This window comes from Penicillium cinerascens, assembly GCF_028974065.1.
Source record: "Penicillium cinerascens strain IBT 15544 chromosome Unknown contig_16_segment0_segment0, whole genome shotgun sequence".
Classification (NCBI taxonomy): Eukaryota; Fungi; Ascomycota; class Eurotiomycetes; order Eurotiales; family Aspergillaceae; genus Penicillium; species Penicillium cinerascens.
Window position 1 is genome coordinate 853,709 of NW_026695286.1, and position 22,933 is coordinate 876,641.

General features: G+C 49.1%; 10 protein-coding genes across 10 annotated transcripts; 6 read left to right on the forward strand and 4 right to left on the reverse strand.

Moving 5' to 3' along the window:
- Positions 1-751: 751 nt before the first annotated feature.
- Positions 752-1,794, forward strand: N7498_000317 (uncharacterized protein; the record flags this gene model as incomplete). Its single annotated transcript, XM_058447380.1, has 2 exons — positions 752-1,199; positions 1,259-1,794. 2 exons carry the CDS (start codon positions 752-754, stop codon positions 1,792-1,794), a joined length of 984 nt encoding a protein of 327 aa, XP_058312791.1.
- Positions 1,795-2,901: 1,107 nt separating this feature from the next.
- N7498_000318 (CocE/NonD family hydrolase) lies at positions 2,902-4,756 on the forward strand (the record flags this gene model as incomplete). Its single annotated transcript, XM_058447381.1, has 2 exons — positions 2,902-3,107; positions 3,160-4,756. The coding sequence occupies 2 exons, from the start codon at positions 2,902-2,904 to the stop codon at positions 4,754-4,756; spliced, it is 1,803 nt and encodes a 600-aa protein (XP_058312792.1).
- Positions 4,757-5,491: 735 nt separating this feature from the next.
- Positions 5,492-7,864, forward strand: N7498_000319 (uncharacterized protein; the record flags this gene model as incomplete). Its single annotated transcript, XM_058447382.1, has 5 exons — positions 5,492-5,596; positions 5,680-5,805; positions 5,884-5,958; positions 6,013-6,847; positions 6,927-7,864. The coding sequence occupies 5 exons, from the start codon at positions 5,492-5,494 to the stop codon at positions 7,862-7,864; spliced, it is 2,079 nt and encodes a 692-aa protein (XP_058312793.1).
- A 1,353-nt stretch (positions 7,865-9,217) lies between these two features.
- N7498_000320 (uncharacterized protein) lies at positions 9,218-10,075 on the reverse strand (the record flags this gene model as incomplete). The annotated part of the gene is made up of 3 exons (XM_058447383.1): positions 9,218-9,677; positions 9,740-9,876; positions 9,959-10,075. 3 exons carry the CDS (start codon positions 10,073-10,075, stop codon positions 9,218-9,220), a joined length of 714 nt encoding a protein of 237 aa, XP_058312794.1.
- Positions 10,076-11,083: 1,008 nt separating this feature from the next.
- Positions 11,084-12,998, reverse strand: N7498_000321 (putative MFS transporter; the record flags this gene model as incomplete). The annotated part of the gene is made up of 2 exons (XM_058447384.1): positions 11,084-12,499; positions 12,549-12,998. 2 exons carry the CDS (start codon positions 12,996-12,998, stop codon positions 11,084-11,086), a joined length of 1,866 nt encoding a protein of 621 aa, XP_058312795.1.
- A 1,187-nt stretch (positions 12,999-14,185) lies between these two features.
- Positions 14,186-14,895, reverse strand: N7498_000322 (uncharacterized protein; the record flags this gene model as incomplete). Its single annotated transcript, XM_058447385.1, has 3 exons — positions 14,186-14,211; positions 14,267-14,362; positions 14,418-14,895. The coding sequence occupies 3 exons, from the start codon at positions 14,893-14,895 to the stop codon at positions 14,186-14,188; spliced, it is 600 nt and encodes a 199-aa protein (XP_058312796.1).
- Positions 14,896-15,919: 1,024 nt separating this feature from the next.
- Positions 15,920-16,645, forward strand: N7498_000323 (sulfurtransferase; the record flags this gene model as incomplete). Its single annotated transcript, XM_058447386.1, has 1 exon — positions 15,920-16,645. The coding sequence occupies one exon, from the start codon at positions 15,920-15,922 to the stop codon at positions 16,643-16,645; it is 726 nt and encodes a 241-aa protein (XP_058312797.1).
- Positions 16,646-17,165: 520 nt separating this feature from the next.
- N7498_000324 (MBL fold metallo-hydrolase) lies at positions 17,166-18,059 on the reverse strand (the record flags this gene model as incomplete). Its single annotated transcript, XM_058447387.1, has 1 exon — positions 17,166-18,059. The coding sequence occupies one exon, from the start codon at positions 18,057-18,059 to the stop codon at positions 17,166-17,168; it is 894 nt and encodes a 297-aa protein (XP_058312798.1).
- Positions 18,060-18,638: 579 nt separating this feature from the next.
- On the forward strand, positions 18,639-20,167 carry N7498_000325 (TDT family transporter; the record flags this gene model as incomplete). The annotated part of the gene is made up of 5 exons (XM_058447388.1): positions 18,639-18,835; positions 18,898-19,266; positions 19,318-19,614; positions 19,678-19,963; positions 20,015-20,167. The coding sequence occupies 5 exons, from the start codon at positions 18,639-18,641 to the stop codon at positions 20,165-20,167; spliced, it is 1,302 nt and encodes a 433-aa protein (XP_058312799.1).
- A 917-nt stretch (positions 20,168-21,084) lies between these two features.
- Positions 21,085-22,554, forward strand: N7498_000326 (fungal specific transcription factor domain-containing protein; the record flags this gene model as incomplete). The annotated part of the gene is made up of 1 exon (XM_058447389.1): positions 21,085-22,554. One exon carries the CDS (start codon positions 21,085-21,087, stop codon positions 22,552-22,554), a length of 1,470 nt encoding a protein of 489 aa, XP_058312800.1.
- Positions 22,555-22,933: the final 379 nt, after the last annotated feature.

Sequence of the window (22,933 nt, forward strand, 5' to 3'; positions counted from 1 at the left end):
TAGATGTCCTCCCGATTTACTCCATTCACATCGCCCCTTCAGACTTGACATGTTTCTCGCAGACTCCCACCGTTAAAAGAAAATATAATAGTTGAGTTGAGTGTTATTACAAACACTGCATGTAGAAACCAATGCCAATGGGTCCATGTTTCATATAGTTGACATATCGACGTGACTATCTTGACCGTTCAATATCGCCAGAAGAGACATAGCCCCCTATCAATGCACTTGAGCAATTCGTATAGATGCACCACATCGCAACAAGAGATGTTTCCGATCACAAAGGGGGCAGTTCCTAACATGGAAAGCAGTTAGTTTCTGAAGGCACTCTTGGGTAAAGAAAAACAAGAAACGAGTAAACTTTTGGTATCTTACTCCCAGCACCAGGCTAGGCAGCCAAAACCGTAGGCCGTTACAATACGAGAAAGCGCAAAAATCTGACAAGAAGCACGAGGCAAATTTTGTAATATCAGAAGCAAGTTCGGCGCAACGCCACCCCCAGTTTCCTCCAACGGTACCCCAACGGGTATCCCACTAGTGCCCCATAATATTGTTTCATCAACCACGCTCGCATCTGGGGCATGGTCAAGATTAAAGGCAGCATCTACTATATCGTTGCGCCTATATTTAATGCCTCTGTCTCTCTCACTCTCACTCACTCTCCCTGTCAATCAAAAAACATCAAGCCTTAAAATATCCAATACAGCACCATCAATCCGATAGTGAATCACCTTTACCAAGTGACTTCATCATGGCTCGCAAGATTATCCTCGATCATTTGGCATATGTGATCTATGAGCATCCTGACCTCGAGAAATTCATGAAATTTGCTCACGATTTCGGCTTTGAACTCGCAGGTGAAGTGGATGGCTCGATGTATCTGAACGGTTACGGCATCGATCATTACAGCTACATTGCCACTCAAGCACCAGCTGGAAATCCGAAACGATTCATCGGGGCTGGATTTGTGGCGAAGTCTGAAGATGACTTCGCCCTTGCATGTAAGTTAGAGGGAGTCAGGATTAAGAACGTTGAAGGAGTGCCTGGAGGCGGAGAAGTTGCCATCCTCAAAGACCCAAATGGGTACGAAATACACGTCATCTGGGGCCAGAGACCAAAAGATGTCCCGGCGCGGCCTGAATCAGCGTGTATTGATGGAAGGACTCCCGTGAACGGTGCCTTTGAGAAGAAACGGAAGGGTAAGTTCAAATGGGCATTCTCCATATCAGCATGTCATGCGATGTACTCACGACAATAGGCCAATTTGTGCGGCTTGCACCAGGCCCGGCGAAAATCCACAAGTTGGGCCATTTCGGGTACACCACGGGCAACTATGAAGCTACGTGTGCCTGGTATGCGGACCGGTTCAATTTTATCCCAACAGACATCTTGCACGCTCAGGAAAACGCATCTGTGGACGTGGCTACTTTCTTCCGCCTTGACTTGGGAAAACGATACGTTGATCACCATTGCTTTCTCGTCGCAAGGGGGGGCACACCTGATACCAAACCGCATCACTCATCCTTTGAAGTTGAGGATTTGGACACACAATTCATGGGTCATAAGTGGCTGGAGGACCAGAAGTATCGGCTTGTCTGGGGAATCGGCCGCCATTTCCATGGCTCGCAAGTTTTCGATTATTGGTATGATACCAGCGAGTTCATTGTCGAGCATTATGCAGATGGCGATATGGTGAACGATGACGCTCAGGTCACACGAGCTGCAGCAGGAAATATGGCTGTCTGGGGGCCTCCTGTTCCTGCGATATGGGGCGGTTCGCAGACTAGTAGTTAAGCCTACAAAGATAAAATGTGGTGAAAATAGTCAATACCAATAGCTATGAGTCACCTTCTGCTATGTGAAGAAGAGAATATTGATAATAGAGGAGCCAGACCGGCTGCTATCGCCCTATCAGTCTGATTACGTTCTTGAACATAAACGAAATAACGTGTCCAAAATACTGTACCTGGCAGCTTCACAAGCCTAGGCAGGGCTGATATGAGACAACTCACTCCAAAATTTCTCCTACTACTCCCCCCTCCCCAATACTGCTAGAGGACTGGTCTTCGTCACGGCCCGAATGAACAGCAAATAATACGCCATGAAGGATCAATATGTACTGTGATGCACTTCTTCAAGAAGCGAAGAATTATATGGGAGAGCACCCTCCCGAGTATTACCTAACCTTAACCAACACCAGACCTTTTTTAACTTGAACAGTGCATACCTTGAGCGACCTGCAATAGCTTCCGCTTGTCAGAATCTCTTTATGACCATCCGCTCGGTCTTATTCGGGCCACATTACGTACACCTGACCCTTGTAACATGTCCCGGGTCATGCGGGGGTAGTGGGCGCTATATCGCCGACCGGCCCATCCAATTCACATGATTCTCAAATCCGGGAATTCGTGGCAGAAGAAAGTTCCGATGGGGTACAGGAGCTCAAAGCTCGGAAGTTTACGGGGTTAGGGGGAAAGGTGGAACTCTATGCCATGCAATAAGCAAAGCAGCTTAGCCGGACCTCGTTCAATCCCCATAGCTATCATCATCTGTTGACCAAGTCAGTCTTTCTCAACCTGCCACTCTTGAGCTGTATTAACTGGCTAAGGTAATGACTCTATTACTCCCCTCTCTCTCTAAGGAACATCAAGGACGTGCCCCTCTATGGGCGGTCTTCATGGTGGTCATCCCAATCCACCGGAACCCCAAAGGCAGCCGTTGGAGACGACTTCCGGCAGTGGGTCCCCTTGTTATTCAACTATTTGAAAGCGGTACCCCAGATTATCATAGATTAGCATGCTGCTAAAAGCCATAAAGCCTTTCTCTCGGGCCTGAACAAAAGGTGTTGTCTTGCCCTATCTTCCTTGCCAAAGCCGATCATTGAGGAAAACACGCGAAATCATGCCCTTCAACGTGAAAGATATTCAAGTGAACTTGGAAGATCTTGAAAATGATTTGTTTGTCGAGAAAAATGTTTCCATTGCCATCAAGGACTCCTATCTTCCAATTCGTTGCAACGTCTACCGCCCCCTAGCGACGCTAAATGGCACAAAGGCTCCTGTCATCATGACATACGGCCCGTATGGCAAGGACATCCCTTACAGAGAGTAAGTAGTCCGTGTATCCATTGAGAGGTGCGGCTCTAACACTCGCCTAAAGCTTCCATCCATCGTCGTTTGCCGAACTTAACCCGGATCAGAGGTCGTGCTATTCGGCATGGGAGACTCCAGACCCAGTATATTGGACCAGTCAGGGCTATGTCGTTGTTCGAGTCGATGAGCGGGGTGCAGGGCAGTCGCCAGGAATGCTTGATACCATGTCTTCGGAGACCTGTGATGCTTTCTGCCAAGCCATTGAGTGGGCAGCTGACCAGTCCTGGTCAACAGGCCGGGTCGGATTGCTTGGAATTAGCTATTACGCCGGTACGCAGTGGCGAGCGGCAGCCAGGGCACCTCGTGGTCTCACGTGTATTATCCCGTGGGAAGGAATGTCTGACTATTATCGCGATCGATGCCGCCATGGCGGTATTCTCTCCAACCAATTTATCCGCTTTTGGTGGAACCGACAGGTCGACACAAACCAGTACGGTCGTCCGGGCCGAGCAGCTTCGAAATGGGGAGAGGATACGATCGAGGGGTCACTGTCTCCCGCTGAACTCCAACGGAATCGACGAGATCAGACTAAAGATAACGAAGAGCACTGCTATCGTGACGATCCCTACTATGCTTCTCGCGACTTTAAGTTAGAGGATATAAAGGTTCCTCTCCTGTCCGTGGCCAACTGGGGCGGCATTAGCCTACATCTACGGGGTAATGTGCTAGGCTACATGCACGCTTCGTCTCGGTTCAAGTATTTGCGTTTCATAGTCGGACGTCATGACCTTCCCTTCTACTATAAAGAGGAGGTCGAGATGCAGCAAAGCTTCCTGGATGCCTGGCTGAAGGGTGAAGATCGTGTCGGCTGGACTCGACCCGGAGCGGTGGCTCCGGTGAGTCTCCTACTTCGGAAGGGAAACGTCGGGTACAACAACGCTACAGCCGAGAAACTATTCATGAGGCGAGATGAATTAGAATGGCCTATTGCGCGGACCCAGTATCAGAAGTTTCACCTTGCAACCGACCACAAGATGTCTCTCACGAAACCGATCTTTTCCAGCAGCTCGAAAATTAGCTATGAGGCGAACGGCTCCATCAAGAACCCGCAGCTGGTTCAATTCTCATCTGACCCATTTGAGCAAGAAGTGGAGATTACCGGGCATCCATTGGCACATCTGAGTGTCTCTATCTCAGCAGCCGGATCGAGCACAACTCAGCCACACGAGATGGATTTGTTCGTGACGCTCCGCCACTTCGACCCGCAGGGTAAGGAAATTTTGTACACTGGAACTGTTGGGGATCCAGTTCCCATCACGAAGGGCTGGCTGCGTTGCAGTCTTCGCAAAATTCGTGGAAACCACCCTAAGCAGCGTGAATACTTGCCACACCGGGAATATTTCTCCACGGACTGTGATACTCTAGTCTGTGACCAGATTTACGAGGTTGATGTCGAGATCTGGCCCACTAATGTGGTGATGGAGATAGGAGATCGACTTGTGTTTGAGATATCCTCCGGTGACACGGAGGGAAGTGGACTCTTCCTCCACGACAGCCCTATCGACAGAAGCAGCGATAAGTTGTCGGGAATCAATCATATTTGTTTTGGTCCCGACACCGAGAACTACATTCAGCTTCCAATCATTCCCAAGAAGTCTGATTGAACACTCAGACAGGTAGACTTGTTACTGCCTTCGTCTGGAGCCAATATATATTCCTTCTAGTCATTTTGTCCATCGCTTCAGTACTGAATCGCAATTACTTATTGGTAGAACTTCAAATTTACTACATGGCTATGTGCTATATGTACATGTCCATAAAGAGTTCAAGTTTATTATGAGTAAAACAGGCTGGGGAATGCAACGCAAGAACCAGAAAAAGGCAGCGATATTGGTGGCTCAACGTTGTCCTAAGATAAAACATATCAAAGAGATTTGGTATCAATGAACATGGTCTTTGAATACATATGTACCTTGTAACATTCGAGGCGGGGGACCGGGGAACTTGGTTTTCCCAGCCGTACTGTACTACAGTTCTTAATAACCAAATCGCTTCGCAAGCTGCGCCGCAATGTCAAGGTGTTGTTGGCTGTGAGCGCGCAAAGTTAGGATAACCACCCCATGATGCTCAGTGACTTCGTCTACGCAGCAGCATATCTGATGCCATAACATCACCCAGACGGATTGCTGGCAACTCCCGCCGTTCCGGGACTCCTGCCGTTCCCCATCTTCTTCCGCGGCACCCCAAGGGAACCCCGGAAGGGACCCCCATACGAGCCCGGGGTCAAGATCAGCATCATAAAAAGGTTGGTTGTCACACCGAAGTAGTAAGATGAGCCTACCTAAACATTCTAGATTTTCTTTCACGAAAACTCTCGAGTGACCACGCCAGCGGTGAGGATGGAAAATTCACGTGGAGTATCATTGCGCATAGCGGTTGTGGGAGCCGGGATCGGAGGCCTTACAGCTGCCATCGCCTTGCGACGAGCAGGTCACCATGTGGATGTTAGTTATTTTCACCACTGCCTTCGTCTCATATACGGTAGACCCAAAATGTCTGTGTCAACTTACTAAAAAAACCCACGCAGATTTATGAACGATCCCAGCTAGCCAATGAGATTGGAGCCGCAATCCATATCACGCCCAATGCCAACAGTATCTTGAGCCAATTGGGAGTAGACCATGAGGAGCAAGGAGGTACCCGGCTAGAGCAGGTCTGATTAGTCTCAATTACTCAGTGTCTAGGCTCACTGTTTCTACACGACAATGCTAACTCCGGAGTTGGCAAATAGATTCGATTTTACTCCGCGTCTGGCGGACTTCTGAAACGCATCGATATCGCAGCAAATAGTCATCGATGGCAGAAGGTTAGACCTTCATCCCGTTCTTTACTTACAATCTTACTCACCCTCTTTTATTAGCCCTGGATCCTTGCCCACCGAGCCCACCTCCACAATCAACTGAAGAAAAAAGCTCTCTCTGAGGATAGCGGTGGCGTATCCACCCGGCTACATACAGGTGTGCCTGTAATTTCAGTAGATTCTCTTAACGGAGTTATATTACTGGAGAACGGTCGGTCGGTCCAAGCAGATGTCATTATAGGCGCTGATGGGGTTCATTCTCGGTGTCGGTTGGCCATCCCAAACCATACCATTGCTCCAGCTCCTGCATTATTCAACGCATTCCGGTTCCTGGTACCCATCTCTGAGGTTCATGCAGACTCGCGTACCGCGTCAATCATGGAGACTTCCGGGTCAATGGACATGTATTACCAAGATAACCGCAAGGTTGTCATATACCCATGTGTTCGAAACACATTGCTCAATTTTGTGTGCATTTACCCCGCTGAGCTATCATCTTGTGTGAGCGACAATTACTCCATGGCCGGATCGAAGCAGATGCTGTTGCAGATTTTCCACGACTTTGCTTTACCACTCGTGGATACGATGCGTAAATGTGATGAAAAGGACCTGAAGCTATACCCGCTCCTGGACATGGCTACGCTTCCTGACTATGTGAGCGGCCGGTTAGCTCTCGTTGGGGATGCTGCGCACCCATTTACTCCTCACCTAGCCCAAGGGGGCGCTATGGCCATGGAAGATGGTGTTAGTTTGGGGATTTTGTTATCTCAGCTTCACAGCACCGACGAAGTTCCCGAACGCCTGCGTCTATACAGCGAATCTCGGTACCGGAGAGCTACTGACATACAAAACTTCAGCCGGCTTGTGGGCCACGAGAACAACAGTGTCAGCAACGGTGAGAGCGTGGAGAAGTGGAAAGGTAATTGTAACAAACACATATACAATAATGGAAGAAGTTGACCCAGTTCTTCTAGTATCCAATTATCTTGAGTATGGATTTAGCCACGATGAAATTCACGCTTCGTCCCAGCGGCTACGTGAATATCAGTGGCAACGAAGGGCACGTTGTTACTGGCGCCAGCCGATTGTATTTGGACCTCTACCTGGACCAAGGCAAGATGGTTGGAGCTACCCTCGCCCTAACGGGCTATCAGGAGCACTCTCCACAGTGGCCACCATTACATTCAAGACGAGCGGGACACTTTTGCGCAACCTTCTCCCCTCACCTGCCTACAGCCTAATTTCGCCAGACACGGTTGCAGAAGCAAGTGTTTCCGTTCAGTCAATTCAGGGATTACCATGGCTCAGTGGTAAGGGCTACGAACTAATTACTTTTCGTTTCCACGGGGTGCAATATTGTCGGCAGGACGGCTCGACGATTCAGGGATCGTACTGTCCTGTTCTCTTCGAAAATCTCACGGATCCTATCCTCACCGGTCGTGAGGAGCTCGGGTGGCCTAAGTTATTTTCGGATATTGTGGTCCAACAGCCTTCAGATGCTGAATATCATGCTGTGGTCAGTTGGAACAGGGTTCAATGGGCCTCGGTCTCAATGACTACGCTGCAGGAACAGGCCGTGGAGGGGCCAAGAAAGGTCAATGACACAGCCCTTCCAGGCAGAGACTGCCTCTTAGTGCACAAATATATCCCCACGACTACAGATCAACCGTGTCGAGAAATGGCGGATGCGGACTACGCTGTGCTTGTGAAGATGTCCCCTCCAGTTGTTAAGCGGCGCCTGCGAACATCAGCAGCAAGATTCAAGATTACAGCCCGGGGTGAACAGGAACTGCCCACGCTTTACCCGATAGTCAACCGCTTGGCTGAATTGCCAGTTTTCGAGATAGTGGATTCTACTGTGGAAGTGGTTCAAGGGATGGATGACTTTTCCACAGCCTCTCGCATAATCTAGTGCTAAACATATTCACGCTTGACAAAGAACAAGAGTTCGTGCCAAAGGCCGAATGTATCAATTTGCCATCTGTCCTGTTTGTTTCACAACTCTCTGATTGATTCCCCGGACGCAAGTAGATTTCATCGACATTGATCCTTGATAACTAGATTACAGTACCAGAGTAACACGTCACAATACACATCTCGTTACCTTTGTCCGGCTTGCATCGGGGTATTTGGGTCATAATTTAACTATGCCGCCAATCAGATCAAAAAGAAAATCTGGCAAAGAAGGGGTTCCTCGTAGGCCTCGCTCGATTTTTGCATCTGAATCCCTCTGCCAGGGGCCATGTCCCCGATAATCTTATGGCAACCACTGTCGAAGCCATCATCGGAGCTGTCTTCTTGGACAGCAGATATGATATTGCTGTCGTCCGACAGCTGATCATTAAGCTGGGTCTTCTGGAGGAGGAGTAGTGTCAATATGCAGGTGAGAATTCTCGTCTTAGAACCCCAACGTCAGTTGAAAGCTAACCTGAGAACTAAACAAGACACCGACTACCTCCCGGGGTACTCGAATATGACTCTGTCTGGAGTGGCTGCTACATGCACTGGTAAAGAAGGAGGATAGACTTTGGAATAGGGAAACCCGGTGGCGTAGGATGATAAAATCCTACTTCTTCGGGTTTCGCTTGCCAAAGGGCTATCTTGCTTCTTTATGATTGCATCTACCAACTAGCTCGGTGGAGGATCATATCGTGTCTTTCTTGGGTGGTCTGGGGCTGCATGGGCTTCAACAACCTCGGACGCTGGGAGGCGGGCGATTCAACATCGTCATTATGTTTTTGGTAGTTGCTTTATACATGTTCCAAATTGGGACAAGTCGCTCATTTTACGCTGATCTTTGATATTTACGCTGATTCTTGATATTTACGTCGATCTTTGACATTTGATAAATCTCAGCTCCAAGTTTCACGTAGACAACAGTACTTTCAATGGAAGTGCAGTATTTCCAGTGCTCCAGTGGGCCACCCAATCATCAAATAGGCGATTGGTTATGTATAAAATAGTCGCAAAGGCAGGAATCAATTAAAAAAAAAAAAAAAGGTATATCCAGGTCCTCAAAACCGTATATACACTCGAAAATAATACAAGAGCCGGCGCTGGATCATGCTGTCGTGTAGAAAGGTATCAATCATTAAACAATAGTAGATGTGTTACATATAGGGGATATATGACAAAACATCCAATTAGAATTAGCGTTACCGCCACCCCAAGGAAGTAAACCGAGGAAGTAGACAAGGTAACTCATAAGCCCCGCGTGGGTACTGGATTCCTGCACAATTAATAGGAAACAAAAAATGAGCATCGCTTATGCGAGGGCGTAGAACATCGCCAGCGCGGCGCCACCGAATGCCCAGCCGTTTCCTGCCAGAGCGACGGCGCCGGCGGCGGAGGGAGTGGCCTTGGCGGGCGCGGTGGACTCGGCGGGCAGAGGGGTGCCGGTGATGGCGGAGCTGGTGGGGACGGAGGCGGAGCTGGTCACCAGGCGGGTGGACGAGGCAGGGCGGGTCATGGACTTCTTGGGGCTCGACATCGGGGTGCTGGTCGAGATGGGAGTGACCGTCGAGGTCGGGGTCGAAGTCGGGGTGGGAGTGGAAGTGGGAGTGGAAGTGGGAGTCGGGGTGCTGGTCGAGCAGAGTCCGGTCACGGTCACGGGCATGAAGTTCAGGTTCTTGCCGTTCAAGGTCGACGAGACGGTCACGGTGCCCTCCTTGGCGACGCAGGAGGCGTAGGTGGTGCCGGCGACATTGCAGCCGATGGATGCGGTGCTGTGAGGTGTCATATTAGTACAAGGTTCGGTATACGCATTTCCACGAGTTTGGTCCCTTACTTTCCCTTGCTGTCTGCGTTGACTAGCGACATGGTGGTAGGCGCGGCCATGGCGGTCATGCCGGTGCCGAGGATACCGCAGTCAGCGGCAGCCACGGTCGTGGGGCAGGTCACCAGGTAGGTGGTGGTCTCGCCGTTCTGATATCGTCGTTAGCCGAGACATTCTCTTCCATCCACACATTTCGGCAAAGTCGATCGCGCGACGCGATTGGGCACGTACAGTGTTCAAGATACCCGCCTGGAGGTCGTGACCTTGGAAACCAGGCAGCAGGAGAGTCGCGGTGTTAGCGGCGACGGCAGTAGCGCCAGTCAAGAGAGCGGCGGCGTGGAAACGCATGTTGATGTTTGAGATTCTGACGAATAAAGAGTGGAAATGGCTTCAAAGGAGGGTGCACGGTACTTGAAGTAGAATCAACTACTGGTAGAAACGAAGGACTGGATTTTAACGAAGGACTGTAAAGAACGGAATGGCAGCGACGCGCCTAGAGGGATGAAAGAGTGAAGCCAGATCGTGATGGGGCGGGGGCCATGGGGGCGTATCGCCCATAAAAGCGAGTCCGCGCAGTAGTCGGCTCTGACAAAACGTCGGTCAAACTCGTGCACCCTTAGGGCGCCAAGAGGGGCATGAGGGTCACGGAGGACCATTTTGGACGACCGGGAAAGCGCTGATTGGGGAACACTGGAGATAGCGGGCGGCTAGCAAAGAACGGGTCAGGAACAGGCCCCAGGGGTTCCCCAGTCAGCGGCCGTGCAGGCGAAAAAGGGGCCACGCTAGTTCCTCCACTAACCTGGGGATGGTTTAGGCTCCGGCACTGAGCCAGGGCTCGACTGATTATTGCTCGCGCCTCCCCCAATCCGGCAACTTGCTGGCCGCTCGTCATAAACACAGCGCCACGGCCCGCGCTAGCTGGGCGCAAAAGTCGTCCGTCAGGGCGAGAGCGATGAAAATTGGACCTCTGGGATAAAAAAGATCGAGTCCAGATCTATGCGATCGTCTATCGTATTTCGTATTTTGCTCTCACTATGGAATATGGAAACGGGATCCCTTGACCCTTTACCCCTTTGGCCTGGTGAAAAGGCAAAGGGAACCTTCGGAAAGCCACGGGGTCCGGTTAACCGAGCGCAATTTCACTTGGTGCCTTAACCTAGAAAACGTCCATTTTGCCCGACGTAACCGCCTCGGTTTGGCCCCAAAATTTGACGCTGGACTCGGAGGCTAAAATATAGCTGCATGGTCCCGATGCACCCGACTCAGGCTGAAACACCGAACGCAGGTCTCCCGTTTTAGATCTTCCCATTTTGGATCTATGTAGAAACATCGTGTGACATTTTGGTTTCCCCGTTCTTACACTGTGACCTCCATCGTTGGAGCCACATGATTCATAACTCCACACACGATACCCGTCGCCAAGAGGATTCCGTTGAACCCCGCCATGATGTAGAATGGCGTGCTGGATGATAATACGTCAAACAATAGCCCGCCCACTTTTGTGAGAAGTAGGATGCCAGCCCCACCGTAGAGCGAGTATACCCCGGCGATGGATCCCTTGAGGTGTGCCAGGTGCTGTAGCCGGTGGGCAGACCCCGCTAGGAGCGGCCGGTTCTCGCCCTCTCCACTACCCTCCCGCTCGTTTTGATCGTGGATCTTCCCTAGCGTCTCGTCGTCGATGCTGACTCGCAAGATGCCGTTGCTGAGCACGGCTAAGCTGCAGACGATCGCGCCGATTTGGCTGATGCCAACGAGACCCATGATGACGAACACACCGGCGTTACCGTCCGGGCCTTGGAACTGGGGGCTGGGCAGCAGCGCAAATGCCAAGTACCCCACCACTCCAACGAGCGCTGCAAAGAGAAGGGGGAAATTGTATCGGCGGGACTTGTCCGTGAGGTAGCCAAACGCCGGCGCTGCAACTAGTGCAACGAGTTGGGATACCCCGGTCAGTATCGACGCCACGATGTATGCGCGCGGACACGCTTTCTTGATATCGCCCAGTCCTGAACCCGACACCGGTTCGCGAGTCTCGTCACATAGTCCCGACTCGTGGTAGTAATGGTTGACGGCCAAAGGAATGAACAGTGAGATGCCGACTGAGGATGCCCGAGCTACAAACCCTCCCACGTATCCCAGTCCGATGCTGCGATTTCGGAAGCCCAGAAGCATGGCGGTGGTCAACTGTTTCCAGTATGGCAGTCGGATTGGATCCATGTCCCCTTCCCCTTCATTATCCGATTCATATGAAGGATCAGCCTTCCACAATGCGCTCCACCCTTTCTCCTCCTCTCCGGGGAGATTACGAAGACCGATAAAGCTGATCAAGCTGATGAGAACGGCCACCACAGCAACCAGATAGTAGCTGCGCTGCAGAGCTTCAACTGGGGAGAGACCCAATTTCTCGAAACGGGCCGGGAGAGGAAGAAAGACGCCCAGCGAGACCAGAGCACCGCATCCCGCGAACAACCCAACAAATCCAGAGAGTCGGGCCGAGGGCGATGCCTCGGAATTGCCATCTCCCTGATTTGCTGGATGACGGCGGGCACGGTCGGGAGTGATAGTCAGCTCTGACGAAACGGACGCCCGATACGCCTGTCTCCTTAGTGCCTTGGCCGTCACTGTAGGTAAGACGGCCGTGACCATAGTCGATACCGCCGACCCGCCAACACTGAAGAGCAATCTACCCAAAAGAAGCTGCGGGTATATATTCGTGGCCTGCACGAAAACAACCAATGCAACGGCAATAACCCCATAGCCCAACGTACAGACCTATTCCAGGTCAGAATGTTTAGTCAAATGGTATGCAGGGCCAACATACATGTCGTACACCTATACGATCTGAAAGAACCCCCCAAAGGGGACACGCGGCTAATGCCAGTAGCTCATCGGCGAATCCCAGAGTTCCAACTGCATCGCCTTCGCCATCGTGGAGCCCAATGAGATCGGTGACCACAAAGGAGACGGATGAATTGATAAATACGAGGAACGCGATGGAAAAAGGGCACACCGCTAATAGATATGTAAGTGTTTGTCTCCGTGAAGCTGTGAACAATGCCGGTGATGAAGCCATCTCCGGTGGTGGTGCATTGCTTTTGTTGAGAATCAAGGATGGATCGGAGATCGGCGGGGAGTCCCAGCTGATTGTGTCACCGATGGGGCACGTGGTCACGTGCCATCTGATAAACAAGTTTGCCTCCACGTTCGGCTTGTATTCGGTTTGTGACGGATGGAAATAAATTGACTTTGTCATTTCAAAGTCATAAGCCATATCAGAGCATTCCAACTGACAGTAGCTGGGAATGCACAAGTAGGGAAGGTCGGCTGTGGCTCCAGGTGTATGTACACCAGACAATAACTTTGTTGTCTATAGAGCAGTAGTCCCTAGGTCCAGGGAGTGTGGGGTGGTCGGGCGCTAATACTCCACAATTTAGGGGTTCGTCGACACAGCCACGTTAGCTGAGGGAAATATCTAAGCCTACATTAAAGCACTACCTCTGCGACGCTGCCATCTGACTAGATTTCCTCATTTATGTTGAACGTTGAACGTACTTCTCTTCCCCCTCTCCATGTCCGGCCTTGAGGCCCTCGGTATTGCTACCAGGATCATCCAGGTCGCAGACATAGGCACCAAAATATCAGTCAAGCTATTTTCCTTCTATCGACAAATTAAGAATGCCGGCCAGACTATCCAGAACCTCTCGAGTGATGTTGCACTTACATGTGCCCTTCGCGTGAGCTAGGGGAGACACTGAGGACGGATGACCAATCAAAGCTCTATTCAAAAGAAGCTTTCCAAGTTCTAAGAGCTATCATATATCAGTGTAAAGGTGTCTTTCAGAAAATCCACAACACCATAAACCATACCGGTGGCTTAGGAAAAACTCGTCTACAACAAAGAACCGGTAGAGTTCGGCTCCTCCTACTTGAGCCGAGTTTGGATCCTTTAAGAATGAATTAGGAAGTCTGAAGTCCACCATGGTCCTTTTGCTTGATGTCATTATTTATGCTGGCCAGGTCCGAAGTTAAGACTACCTATCCTATCTCATAAAGAATACCGCCGAATCCTCATTCTACAATACGAAACGTAAATCGTGTTTGGAGGGCCACAACGACAAAGTCCTAGCAGCAGTTTGTGACGCTATGGTATATCAGCTCCAGGCGCAACATACCAAGTACTGATTCTTGATATCAATTTGAATTCATTAACACGCGCAACTTGACCTGATCAGATATGCGGACTTTCAAGATTGAGTGAAAGGAAGGGTTTCTGAAGCCCGCTGATTAGCGACATTGAAGACCTTCCCTGTAGCAAGCCCGTCTGTAACTGTTGATGCAACATATTTGGCTTCACTAAGCCCGCGTCTTCTTGATTCCGTAGAGCCACAAACTCTCCTTCGGCAATACCAGATCTCAAGTGTTTATTGTGCTCTTTATGATCCCGGACTGTCATCCAAGCTACAGGCTCGCGCCCTCCCGGAAGACTATCATGACCAGGCCAGATTCTCACATGGTCTGGCAAACCTAAGAGCCACTGACATGATTCGAAAAGTTCGTGGGCATTGCCGCCAGGGAGGTCACCACGTGCAGTGCCAATATCAGGGTGGAGGACGGTATCTCCACAAAGGACATTATCTATCGGAGAGCATTAACCATCATCATATTTACTGTAGGTCTCTTGAGAGCATACCACCAATCTTATAGCCAAGGTGATGAGGGCTATGTCCTTGAAGGGGAACAGCCACAACTTCGAGCTCACCAATATTGAATGTTTCTTCGTCCGTCAAAAACTTCAGGCAGGAGCCGCGGTATTCCTCTCGACAGGGTTTCTCATTAGGCTTGACCGCATTTAAATGTTCTTTCACACGGCGCGACAAATAAATGGGTGGTATATACCCTTGATCGCAGGCAAACCAACGCTGAAGATAGGGCGCTGCCGATACATGATCTTCGGGGATGTGGGTTTCAAGGATCTTGTCGACTCTTAAGCCAAGCTCTTTGATAAAAATGACCAAAGAGTTGGCGGCGCGGTCGGTCAAGGTCTGAGTGACGGGATCATAGTCTAGAACTGGATCAACGATAGCAGCCATCATGGTAGCTGTATCAGCAATAACATACTGCCAGCTGCCAGTGTTAGGTTCGAACATGCCGTAAATAGTCGGTGTCATCGTGGATGTACGCCGGCTTTCAACTTGGCTTATCACTAGAGGGACTGTACGGCCGGGGGCAATAGAGCAAAATCGGCTCCCTTTTCTTTGTAAAATATCGCCTTGTGCCGCAGAGGAGGAACTTGACGTAGCAAGTGACAGGATTCGCTTTCTCCACGTTGTGAACAAATATTGACGAGCTTGGCTTCCTTTTACCAGCAAATTTTTAGCTTGAAAGGAAAGAGACGCCATGGGAGATAAATGCCGATAGATAAACGCCAGGATTTGGGTTGAGCTATAAATCCTACACTACTTCTATTGGGACATCCAGTAACAGCTGCATATTTTCAATGTGCTTTCTGTCGAGCGCGAAAGTCAATTATGACGCTTGGAAGTGCAAATGGCCTGGTGACACGTCTATCTTGTAATCGGCGATATAATTGAAGTAAGCTGTGGGGCACTCGGCGACCATGTGGGGCGTACTTCGGGGATCGGATTGGTACGCAAATGCGGAAATGTTTCAAGACCCAAATTTGGGTTCGGACCTCCCCCTCCGAAATTGAGGTATTTCTTTGTGTGTTTGTGGTCAAATTATAGAGCTAGCAATGTGGTTACCATGTAGTATAAAGAAAACTAGGCCAGAATAGCTCAGAGCCAGCCGGCACATTTGAGTGACTCTAAGTCGCCGTTCTGCCCTTCCCACAAGACGGCGAATTAGCGGCTAGTCACGGTGCGTATTCCGGAAAATCTCAAAAAGATACGCCGTCGATTCATAAATATTATTCATTAGCGATCACCAAGATAATTTGCCCCAACCAACATGAAGCTTCCCAGTCCATTCTCTTCTCTTTTTGTCTCGCCGGCTGACCTTCATCATGCCTTGTCCAATTCCTCGAAGAGCATCCGCATAATTCCTTTAGCAGCTGGAAATGCGTCATCACTGCGATCGTATGAATCTCGACATGTTCCAGGCTCTGTGTATGATATCCCACCCCGTTTCGATAGTCTATGAACCCATTCTGATTGAATAACAAGCTTTTTCAACATGGACTTGGTCAGAGACACTACATCCCCATACCCAATGATGCTTCCCACATCGACTCAGTTTGCCAACTATCTGACGGAGCTTGAGATACGACCTGACGATGTTATTGTCGTCTATGACACTTTCGAAATCGGACTCCATTCCTCCCCGCGAGTTGCGTGGACATGCCGCCATTTTGGGCACAATGCAGTTCACGTACTGGATAACTTCTCGCGCTATGTGCAAGAAGGTTTTCCTGTCTCAGCGGGAAACCTGTCGATACCTTCAAGCTTCGCCCCCCGAGTGGATTATCCAGAGCAAAAACCACTAGGCTTGGATGTGATTTCCTTCGAAGAATTGCGTGATAGTATCATGTCTCATGATCTCGAGCAGAAATACCAGATTATCGATGCTAGACCCAGCGATCGATTCTCTGGCTCAAATGACGGTTCGGGCGCCTCTCTGCCATCGGGCCATATGCCGTCCGCCATCAACGTCCCCTTTTCTTCGATTTTGGGTTCAGATAAAACTTTACTGCCACCGACGGATCTCAAAGCAGTGTTCACAAAAGCTGGTGTGAAGGAGAATATTCCGACCGTCCTAACTTGTAATTCTGGTGTCACTGCTGCGGCGCTTGATTTGGCGTTGAGCACAAGCGGCCTACAAATCAAACCCAGGCTTTACGACGGAAGTTGGAGTGAGTGGGCAAAGAGGGCGGGTGATCATGGCATGATCGTCACTGATTGAGGCATTTTCCTTGCAATAAGCAGGTTGTTCCATGAAGAGTAGTGGCCGAGAGGTCTTTATCAAATGCAGTCTTGGTGCTTGTTGCAGCTATGGCTTTTAAATATAGTGATAGGTTTCAGAGAAAGGTTATAAAACATCTCAAATATTAGACCGGAATGCTTGTCGGTGAATAAGATTTTAATCAACTAATCAACTAGACAAGACGTATATAGTTGTGGCCCAGACTTCATTGCTTGCTTTCCTTTTCGATTTCATCACAACAAAGGCTACATTCTTATCCGGCGCAAACCTTTCGGATATAAGAGTCCATTGAGAGAATGACGGAAGTTCGCTACAGGGAACTGAAGGATGTGTTACTGTCGTACACGAACAATCCGCTCTATGGCCATTCGTTTCCATACTGATCAAAATACCGTCAATTTCCGAAAGACTGTCAATTTATCGTTTGATGCTAATTGTGCAAATAACAGAATCCTTTCAAGAGAAAAAAAGAAATGGCTTTAAAAAGCGAAACCTCGCTTTAGCAGAGAGCCTGGGGAGCGCGGAAAGGCACTTGGAGGAAGATACGTTGACTCCCATCGTGGCTTGGTGGCAAACGTCCTCCTCGAATGTTGACTTGCAAGGCTTGGTGCAGGAGTTTTGGCTCGTTCAGGCTGGAGTCGCGTTCTCGTCGCCAGTTCACAAACTCGTGCTCCTGGGTTCCCTCCTTGATGTGTTTGTTGCTCTTCAGCTGCTCTGCCACTGTCACGAAGGGCATTGGTTCCCGACCGGCATCTGCCGGAGGGTAGTCGTGGCCTGTGTAGAGCTTGTAGTGAGATGGCAAAGCCAGTAGCCTTTGCATGGTATGATACAAGACACTGGCATCACCATTCGGGAAGTCGCATCGAGCGCTACCCACGTCAGGGTTAAATATCGAATCACCGGTGAAAACGTTACTACCAATCAAGTATCCACTGTGATCAGGGGTGTGACCGGGTAAGTGGAGCACTTCCGCAGTGATGTCGCCAATATTGAAAATCTCGTTGTCACCAAAGAGGTAGTCGAAGGCATGATCCCATTCGGTTTTTGGTACGCCGTACTTGTTGGCAAAGTTTTCCTGCACCAGTCTAATCCGATGGCCAGTACAAATAGGAATCTTGGGTTGACCGGATACCAACAGCTTTTGTTGAATGTAATAAGCAGCTGTTAGATGATCGGCGTGAGCGTGCGTCTCTAGGAGACGGATAACAGTGTATTTGTTGGATGCGACAACAGTCAAAAGTTCGTCCGCTGACGTGGTTGTGATTTCTCGCTCGGCTAGGTCCAGGTTGAGGACCGGATCGACAATGACGGCCTGACGGGTTTTCGGGCAAGCAATGATGTACTGCCAAGTCCCTGTTTGTTTTTCAAAGATGGGATGCACAACAGGCTCCATGGTTGCTGATGTGGCTGCTGATATCTAGGAAATGGGAATAAAATTGATGGTGAAGTGGAACAGTGGAAATCAGCCACAATACTTTATGCTTACAGCTAGCTCATGGACCCCGGAATACTTCGGACGTAATTGCCCCTTTGCATTCCCCGACCCACTCTAACCCTACTTATTGCAGCGCCCTCGGGGAGTACTTAGTTCGGCCGAGAGAATACGAAAGGTATGTGGACAGGAGTGCAGGCCGAGTGCATCAAAGCATTCATAAGCTCACTAAAAATGAACGCCGATGCTCCCGATGCAACGAGACAGAAAAGAAGTAGACGGCGATTCAATTATCTTCATTCCTCCTATACGTGGTCAAGGCGTACCGATCATTGGTTTGAAATATGCTTTCTGTCTCCACTCTGATCCCCGACATACCAGAGTTTGGTTCTACTTCCCAAGTATGGGTCATAAGGTCATATAGCTTGAACTTGTCTGGCACATGCCATGGGTTTATTTGCGGAACGATAAGTCATCTCAACCCGAGCGCAACCTTTCAAGACTCGACTTGAATTTTCCCTGCACCTCGCGCCGCCTATCATGGAGCCCATGCACGAAGTGGAAAGTCCGGGCTACGTCACTGGCAACGCACCTTCTGGCAATAGAGAAGGGAGTAGCCGTGAAAATATTATTGAGACCGCCAGATCTCATGGAAACGAGGACTCTGCAAAGCAAAAAGCGAACAAGTCGAAGCATGAAACCGGGTGGCGCTACATCGTGAGGAATTTCACCCCAGCGTAAGTACCTAACACATAAATACGCTTTTTTTTTTCCAGTTGCGCTAAGCCTGGTTTCAAAGCTGGTTTTCTGTGAACATGGGGACAGGAATCACCTCAATTCTCTTGAATACGTTGCCTTATAACGGAAGATGGCTCTACTGGATATCAGTTGTGATTTTCTGCCTGAATGTACTCATTTTCGGCATCTTCCTCACCATAACAGTTTTGCGCTATCTCCTTTATCCAGAAATATTCAAGGTCATGATCACCCACCCGGCCCAATCGATGTTTCTTGGAACATTTCCCATGGGATTCGCTACAATCATCAACATGTTCTGTTTTGTTTGTGTGCCGGCATGGGGGCCTTGGGCGGCTTATTTTGCCTGGGGGATGTGGATTGTGGATGCTATTGTTTCCATTTTGACATGCTTCGGGGTACCTTTCATTTTGTTCGTCACAACCTCCTCAAATCAATGTGCTGTTACTGACTCGCCACACAGCATGACCCGATCATCTAAAGTGGAGTTACAAGAAATGGGTGCTGCTTGGCTCCTTCCAATCGTATCCTGCGTCGTCGCAGCTGCGACAGGAGCTATTGTCGCAGATGTGTTGCCGAACCCGCAATATGCCTTAGGAACCATTTTGACAAGTTTTATTTTGTGGGGCGTTGGGGTGCCGCTTGCAATGGTTGTGATTGTCATCTATTTCATGCGCCTGATGCTACACAAATTGCCCCCCGTAGGGCTAATTGTCAGCTCATTCCTCCCCCTAGGACCACTTGGACAAGGCGGCTTTGGGTAAGTGCATCACCCTATGGGCCTTTGACTAGTCTAACCAGATGCTCATTTCGGTGCTTCTAGGATTCAAAAGTTGGGACTTGTAGCGCAAAAGATATTCCCTATGACGAATACGCTTCGAGCGGGTTCTGGCGAAGTCTTTTATGATATCGGTTTCCTCATGGGTCTTCTACTATGGTCCTTTGGATGCCTTTGGCTATTCTTCGCCACATCCGCCATTATTCGCTCAAGAAAGTTCCCCTTCAACCTCGGCTGGTGGGCATTTACTTTCCCTCTAGGTGTATTTACTACGTGTACCACTCAACTGGGTCGGGAAATGCCCTCAAGGTTCTTCCGAGTGCTAGGTACAGTGAGTTTTCTACTTCAAAACTTTGGAATCGCACATTTTGACATCAACTAGATCCTGTCCGTCTGCGTTTTGCTTCTTTGGATCCTAGTTTCTATTTTCACGGTCAAGGGAATAGTTAACCGAAGCCTATTTGTGGCCCCTTGTTTAAAGAATCTTCGTGATCCGGAGCAGACAAAGATCGAAAAGCAGAAAGAACACGCATAATCATCTCTTTTCTATGGCGCCTACGGCGTCCATCAAAGAGCGAGCTCAGAAAGAACTCTATATAATCTATACCGTGTATCAAGATCTCCATCTAATATAAAAATAAAAGGTTGACCTGGCTAATATCATCTTAAATGTTCTCCGGACAGGTCTGAAGCCAGGCCTATTATTATTGATGTATTTGAAGAGAAATGCCACAAACTGGCACGGGGACTTCCGCAATATGTCGGAATACGTGATCCCATGCACTATTTAAGGGTACCGGAGCCTCTATTATCTAATGATTTAAATACCAATTTATTCATGAGAAGAACACGCAAACGATAGAAATATGAAATGGAACAACAATTATCTATCCAGCAATGAAGGCTTCACGGCGACATGAGATAAGTGTCACGTGACTTGACGCTCCTCCGCCAACCTCGCGGTGCGCCAGCAGGCCTTCGTTCCGGTGGCAACTCCGAGGTCTTACCGTAACCATCACTCTTCTTCGAGATATAAGCTAAATTTGTCAAATCACCTTGCTTTCTTTGGCGGAAAAGGGAAGTTCGCAGAAAAGAAGGCATTTCTGGTTACCCGACTCAGAAATGCCCCCATCACTGTCTGCGCACTCGCAAACGCGTCCCTCGTCTCTTGCCTGCACTGAATGCCGGAAACACCACCTCAAATGCGACGCTCAAAAACCTTCATGCTCAAGATGCTTAAATGCACAAATTAATTGCGTTTTTCTCCCCTCTCGTCGAGGCGCCAAACGAAAGCTCAAGAATACCGCGCGCTCAATAACCGACGCAGGCGCCGATACAAGTCCGTCGAGTCACACTTGTCCTGACGCAATAAATGAGATCATATCAACAAGCGAATATGTGATTCCTCAAATTTCTCCGTTGGAGCATTCAACTGGTCCTCTAGCTCAAGGAATGTCGTCTGCGTCAATTGTGCCTGAAAGCCGTCTCATCCGCCTTTTCTATGAAAATCTCCATTCAGCTCATCCAATCTTGGTTCCTGCTTCTCTATTCGAAAAGTGGAACTATCCGTTCTATTTGCGCCAGGTTGTGAAATTCATAGGGAGCCACTACTCGGTTGTCCTCGATAATGATATCTTGCATGAGTCCACCTGGGTTACCCTGAACGGCTCTTCAGAGAAAACGTCTCACATGGTCAAGGCTCTTCTTCTATACTCCATCATTATGCGGGCCCGTAATGACGTCGCCAGAGCCCAGTCCTCTCTTACTCAGGCAATCGACATTGCTTTGGACCTTGGAATGCATCAAGAAGACTTTGCGACGAAATACTCTGAAGAGAGAGAATATGAGGCCGAGAGCTTGCGACGAACGTGGTGGGAACTCTCTATTTGGGAAATCTACATGGCCTCCCTACATGAAAAGAGCATCCTGCGATGTAGCGACGTTTTTTCTTCTGTTTCATTGCCATGCGAAGAGTCGACATATGCATCTCTTCGCTCCATTCCAAAACCTCAATGTCTTGCGTCTTTTAGAGCCAGAGTTTTTGCGACAGATGAGGAAGTCATTCATTTCTCGTCGTTTGCTTATCGTATTGAAGCAGTCCGTATTCTGGCCAGGGTTTTGGTTCTCAATAGCCTGCCCGAGACTCAACATGATCACTTGCAAGCCGTCGCAAACACTCTTGTCAGTTGGGTTCACCACCTTCCGCAAGAAAAGATTGACATTGTGGACATGTATGGAAACATCGATGAGATGTTATTCCAGGCTCATTTCACAATCCAATATGCTGCCATGCTCCTGCATTTACCCCGAAGCAATATTCGACCGGCATTTCCCGATTCGATCTTTTCAATATGCCCAGTGACTCCTTTCCGTCTTTCGCCTTCCTTGACACGCCACGTACACGATGTTAAAGCCATAGAGGCTTCCAAGAAGCTGTCTGATCTTTTATCTGTGCGTTCCGATGCGAAAGGCTACAGTCCTACTGTCGTGTTTGGCTCAATACTATGTGGCCTCGTTCAGCTTGTTGCCACCGCGGTACATGGATCCGAATGCTACGACCACCACCAAAATCGGGTAGTGCTCGTTCTTGGATGTCTGAGACTTCTCACGGCCAAGTGGTCTCTAGCACAAGAAGCTCAATTTCATCTCAGAAAGACAGCTGCTCGAATAGCCACGAATTTCACGGAATATTCACCGTTCGAAGGCCCAACGACACCAGGTCAAGGGAACCAACGACCCAATATGGCTTCTGATGAGGCTGCCGCCGTCTTTCCACCCATGGGTAATGATGCCATGAACAATTCATTCTCTTCAAGGCTCTTATCAGAATTCGTCGATCCAACTTGCGGTGATTTGTTTTCTCTATTTCCCATGACAAGTTCGGAAATACTCCCGAGTGTGCCGCGGCACCAAGGCACCTAATACTCGGATATTGTAGAAAAGGTTGTATATCAGCGTGTCCACGTTTGTTATGAAGAGTTCTTTTTACTTTATCAAGTTTAATTCATCAAGATTAGTCTTGACATTCAAAGTAAGCCCGAGGGATAATGTCTCTGATTACTGTCCACTATATACTCTTTTTTTCATGTGCGGATCTGGAACACTTGAGTATTGATCTCCATTTCCGACCAATGCTTCTTGGCTAGAGACTCAAACCTTCCGCTGATGTATAGTGTGGCCTTCTCAAGATTTATCACTTGCCCATATCACCCAAAATATATCAGTAACCTCACGGCATATAAAATTAATTTGGAACTCGTTGTCTTTGATTGTTGATAAAGTTATATGTACTCAAAGCGTG